The sequence below is a fragment of the Triticum aestivum genome, chromosome 3A (assembly GCF_018294505.1).
Source record: "Triticum aestivum cultivar Chinese Spring chromosome 3A, IWGSC CS RefSeq v2.1, whole genome shotgun sequence".
In the NCBI taxonomy this organism is placed as follows: Eukaryota; Viridiplantae; Streptophyta; class Magnoliopsida; order Poales; family Poaceae; genus Triticum; species Triticum aestivum.
This window is the reverse complement of record NC_057800.1, coordinates 12,337,375-12,343,244: the sequence shown is the minus strand read 5'-3', so window position 1 is coordinate 12,343,244 and position 5,870 is coordinate 12,337,375. Positions and strand designations below refer to the sequence as shown.

Genomic DNA, 5,870 nt, shown 5'->3' with positions numbered 1-5,870 from the left:
TCCCAAACTGCAAAAACTGAGTGCATTTCCCAAATTTATTTAAAATACCACCTGATAATGCGCATTCAGAACAGGTTCGCAATCTTTTTGTGACATTTAACTGGAAGCAGCAGAGAGAGATTTTATTACGCTAGTTGGGGGTGCAGGCGAGCAGGTTTTTGAAAATTCTGCATTGCTTGGTGAGGCAGTTGATTCTTCTGCTGGCTCTAGCATGCGGGGCCTTTTGCGATCGACTCCCAGCTCTACAGCAGCCTTTTATTACACACCAGGATTTACAACAGCTTCCGATCGACTCCCAGCTTATCTTCGAACCTAGGACTTCTCCTAGGGGTTTCGGTATGGTAGTTCTTCTTCTTCCTAGGACGTCTCCCATACATCCTCAGCAGCCTTCCATTATCTCCTTCATGTGTCAGACCCTTTGGAGTCGTGAAAGTGGCACCTGCAGCGATAACCACTTATCTCTATCAGGCTGTCTTTGTTAATTCAAAAGAGGGATCGATGTTGCAATGATTGGTTGATTTGGAACATTTTCATGATAAGCACACAAGTTAACAAATAGTGTGGTAGAGAAGAGTGTAATTACTTGGGAATGTCACTGATGTTAGAGGAAAATTCTGTGTTGCAGTGGCATCAAGAGGCCCTTTTTCTGCAACCGAGGACGGTGTTGCAGTGGTATCTATTATAGTATTTCTGGACCGAGTAGAGGACCCTTCTTCAGTGTGGTCCGGCTGTGATGAGGGATGAGCCTCCCAAGCCGCTGAAGCAGGGCCTGCAGCGATGTAACAACTTTTTATCTCTATATCATGGTGTCACTGTTAATTGAAAACCGGGATTGGCATTGCAATGGTTGTTTGATATGTGTACTATTTTCATGATAAGCACACAAGGTTTTTAACATAAGATGGGATAGCGAAGAACGAATGTAGTTACTTGGGAGTGATACTGTCATTGAAGCGCAATTCTGGTTTGCAGTTGTATCAAGAGGCCCTTTCTCCCTAAACATGGACCATGTGGTAGCTTGGATAGTATTTCCGGACTCGTCAGCCTCTTGCCTTCCATCACCAGCTTCGACAAACACCTCCTGCCTATCAAGCATCGTCGCCGGGGGCTGAGCTGGGATTTCATCCTGTTCAACATTCTCCCCATCGCTGCTCAAGTCAATGATATCATCAATCACGTCTATGAAGTCTATTATTGTCATTGTGCAGCTGAAATAGGTAGAAAATGTGTGAGTAATGAATCAAGATATTAATGCATAGCATATTAAAGGTAAGCAACTAAGCACATACTATATCTAACTTAGCTTCTACCGTGAAATCTCTTGGTGCAAAAGAACATATAAGAACAGCATGAACCATTGACGACAAATCCATTGACACGATTTTCATACGGCGAATGACAAACATTCTCATAATTTAGTCTCTAGATTCTAAAAATGTTTGATTCCGCGAATGCTAGGCCCTAGTTTGGTTCCGACATGTCCGATCAATTTTACTGTGTAAATGCGGCTGTCAACTTCTTGCTATACACTTTACGCAAAAGCAAAAAAATTATCGTGATTGCCATACACAAATGAAATAAATTCAGAGAGTTTCAAATCTGATCCGAGTCATATATAGGATAGGTTAACTTAAATTGAATGGTAGAATGGGATTACTAAAGAAAGGATGCAGGTTTAGTCTCAAAGAAATCATCTAACAAGAACAAATCAGCAACAGATGAGATGCAGGAAAGCTTACTCTCTCCACCTCCTCCCGGACTAAAATCTGGCTTGCCTGCTTCGTCCGTCCGGCCAGTACGGTCTAGCGGAAGAGGACGGGGAGAATATATGCGGTCATGTGGGAAGAAGAGGAGGCGGCCGTGCTCTAGGAAAGAGGAGTCTAGACGTTTTAGGAACATATACAAGTATAATGGGTATTAATGGTTGGTCAAATCTGAATTTTTGAAAATATATATTGAAGTTTTGCCACCCGAGACAGCTGATTGATTTGCTTTTTCCCCACGCCATCATGATGCCCTCTCTTCTCCCAAGAGTCTCACAATTCACATGCATACTCCAACATTCAAGCATAACACACTTTTTTTTTGCGAAATAGCATAACACACAGTTAAGTTACTATTTTTTAGTAAAACTTTTTTTAAAAAATATGTTGGTTTTTTTGCCGGTTTAAAATATGTTGTTATCTTTACTCAAATAGCGTATCTATTATAATAATTTATTATTATTAAAAACATCTGACGGGTTAACCCAAATAGAGATATCGATACTAGAAAAGTTAGTGTTGTGAGAATAACTAATCGTACCATCAAACTTTTGTTGACTATCCATGTTAGGATAGACGTTGTATGATTAATTAAAATAGTTGAGTCCAAATAATAGAGAACGACCTGGATTGGCGTCGAGGAAGAGAAGTTTGTACAGGGTGTTGAAGTAATCTGAGAACGGCTTGACTCTATGACAAACCTCCCTCGACACCTTCATAACGTACGAATAGGCGGTGCTCCGTCAAGATGATTGAACATATTAGAAAAAAAACATTGGTGTGTCAATATTAGCCATGTACGCCAACCTTCCCTATAAGGCCGACGAATCACCTTTTGTTTTCACTATAACAACATTGCAATCTACAGTGGTAAATCCTCACCAAGTATAAAGCGGTGAATTGATGATGCTAAATCCTCAACAAAGTTCTGGGCGAAGTAAAACACAAGTAATGTAAAGAGCATTGCCTGCAAAAGGTGAAAGGCTCATCGATGTCACGGCGCCCCTTGCCTTTGCTAGCTTGGAGTTACAGTGATCCTCGACGCCGCATGCCTTTGCCAACTCGGAAGTCACTCAAATCTCCGATGTCACGATGTTCGTCGCACAAGCTCGGACCCACACAGATCCTTGATGCCTGGATACTGCTCACCTTTTCCAAACTCGGAGTCACGTGGACCCTTGGGACCCTGTTTGTTTACATGGACTAGACTAGACAAAGTCCCTTTTAGTCCATATGTAACCAAATATGAGGGACTTTTTCTTAAGGGACTAGAAAAAGACTCTACTAGAGGGTCTTTTCTCTTTAGTCCCTGGGACTAAAAAAAGTATAGTCCCTTGCAACCCAACACCCCCTCACCTGCACCAAAGCTTGGAGTCACGCGTATTTGTGACCGCGTCATCCCCCCTCCCCAAATGAATTTTATTGGACTATCATACTAATCCCTATTGTCACCAGTTTTTGATGTAGCCTTTCATGCGCCCTGCAATGTGCCTCCTCTTTGGTGCACATTCGGTGCATTGGGTATCAACATCATAGGATTAAGAAGAGACAAAAATACCAACTCATACCATAAACATAATATAACATAAACATATCATGGATTCCATATGAAGCACACATGTGGGATGTGAGGACTAAACACACATCGTGGTTAGATCGTGCACAAGAGGCACCGCGAAATGGTTTCATTAAGATGAATGAATAAACCGTCTTATCATCTCTTCGGCCATGAAGGAATCTTGAGTACACGAATAAAAATATGGAGAAATTGCTATGGTGGTGGTGGTGATGTTGGCTCTAGATGAGGAACTTGGCGGGTGGAGCGAAGCAGAACAGGATCCTCTGGCGCAGGAGTCCTCCCTCTCCTTTTCATAGTGCAAACTCTTTGGAATAGGGCTTAGGGGTTGCAACACCTCAAATTCGGTCGGGTCCCCTTCACAAATATTCCTTGGTTTGATGTCATGGGCGCGTCACGCGCTCATACCGGTGGTTGGCTAGCCATTTGGAAAGGTTGCCAACGGCAGTTTGTACATGGAAACGATCTCTTCAATTTGTATGTCTTGTATATGCCTCCGAAGTATATATTTTGTGCACCATGTAATTTTGCATATGAATCTAATGGTTTATTTTTCTTAAATACGAGTGGTGACCATTTGAAATCTCTATAAAGACAAATATTTAGGAACGGAGGGAGTATATGACCCGTGTTTTTAGCACAGATATAGGCTCAAAGTAGAGGCAGCCTTGTAGTATTTGAAGTGAATCCGCATGGAGTGTGGTGTGCTCACAAGAGTTAAGCCTGCATTTGGAGCTTCGCGCTAGTTATTGCCGACGACTGGATGGGCTGGCTGATCAGCGCCGGTGCACGCGCATTGTAATTGTAATTGTCTGGGGCAATCAAGTCCCCACGAAGTGTTTTCTACCGTGTTCACACATCACATCTTCCTCGTCTACCCCTCTGCCTTCCAGTACTACTGCGTGCATAAGTTGAGCCGTGCTCCATATTCTGCTCTGTCTTCCACCTTGCAGGTGAGTGCGCCAACCATGGAGAACGGCGGCGAGCCGAGCATCAAGAAATCGAGGTTGCAGAAGGAGCCCATGGCGGTGAAGCATGAACGGGCGGAGACGAGGGAGAGCCAAGGCGGCGAAGGTGCGCTGTTGGCGGTGGAGGAAGCCATGCAGGTTCCATGGGTGGCCGCGGAGGTGAACCCACTCTTCTATCTCTGCTTTGCATGCCAACTTCCCCTCAGGCCTCCCGTGCACCAGGTAATGGATGCCTAGCTAGTTTGTGATTCTTCTCCATCACTATCGCTGTCATGAACCAATAGCTTGATTTGTGAGTGGTTGCGTGCAGTGCGAGGGCGGCCACAGGGTGTGCGGCAGGTGCCATGGCGACCGCTGCACGGCGTGCGACCCGCCGGCGGCTTACAGCCCCTTCCCCTTCATGGACGACGCGCTGGCCGCCGTGCGGCTGCCGTGCTGCTACAGGGCCGACGGCTGCGGGAGGAAGCTCATGTACCACGAGGCCGCCGACCACGCGCTGCAGTGCGCCTTCGCGCCCTGCCACTGCCCGGGCCACGGCTGCAGCATGTGGGCCTCCCCGCCGGCCCTCCTCGACCACATCACCGCCGCCCACTCCTGGCCCGTCACGGAGGTCGGCTACGGGAGCCCGTTCAGGATCGCCGTGCCGGCGCCGTGGCGCGGCGGCGGCACGCACCTCCTCGTCGAGCGGAACGACCCGCGCCTGTTCCTCGTGACCCTCTCCGATTTCGGCGAGGCCACCGCTGTCACGGTGGTGTGCGTGCGGGAGGGCACGGCGGCGGCGGCGCCCCGCTTCAGGTCCACGGTATGGGCTGAGGTTGCGAGCAACACGGAGGAAAAATTGTTTCGTCGTCAGTCCACGGTGCCGAGCAGCAGCAGCGGCGGCAGTCTTCCCGGTGGAGGGCCGCCGGTGTGCCTGCTGGTGCCACCGGATTTTGGGAGCGAGAGCGAAGACCTCTTCCTCGGTGTTCGCATTGACAAGCTCTGATCCATCGACGCCGCCAAGTCTCATTTTATAGCCTTCTCTTATAAGAAAGATCCATGGTACTGGTAGCTAGTACAATCAGAAAATGTCAGGTTACGAACTGCTATGTAATGCGATGCATGTCTTTTGGGTTGCATTTTCGGATGGAACCGGTGATCAACAATTCTTATGTCGTGCGTGATCAAGATTAATTATAATGTTTCCTCGCCAAAGAAGGGAATAATTATAGTAATGTTGTTGCTTTTGTGTCTGTGTTGAAGGTTGTGAGTGTTTTCATAATCAGTGTGTTGACGACTAAGGCTGATCATAGTGGGGTAACATAAGAGCATAGTTAATAGTATAGCTGGCTGCTGCCTATAAGACAATGCCATGTCATTTAAGCCTATCTTATAGCTAACATGTACAATAATAGAACAAAAAAAGATACTACTTTTTTATTATGTGACCCATCTTTAATTCTCACAAAGTGTCTAGGAGCCTGTGCTAGAGCTGGCTCTTCACGAAGGCTGGTTGTAATGGGGAGTATTATATAGTAGTATCATGCATACAATACTAGTGTATGTTACTACCTCCCTAATGCA

The 5,870-nt window shown here is 46.3% G+C and overlaps 1 protein-coding gene across 1 annotated transcript; it reads right to left on the bottom strand.

Annotated features, from left to right (window-relative positions):
• Window positions 1–272: 272 nt before the first annotated feature.
• On the bottom strand, window positions 273–1,800 carry LOC123056604 (uncharacterized). The gene is made up of 4 exons (XM_044479949.1): window positions 1,740–1,800; window positions 931–1,208; window positions 584–769; window positions 273–439 (listed from the first exon to the last, which is right to left on the bottom strand). The coding sequence occupies exons 2-4, from the start codon at window positions 1,199–1,201 to the stop codon at window positions 273–275; spliced, it is 624 nt and encodes a 207-aa protein (XP_044335884.1). The 5' UTR covers window positions 1,202–1,208; window positions 1,740–1,800.
• Between the last annotated feature and the right edge of the window lie 4,070 nt (window positions 1,801–5,870).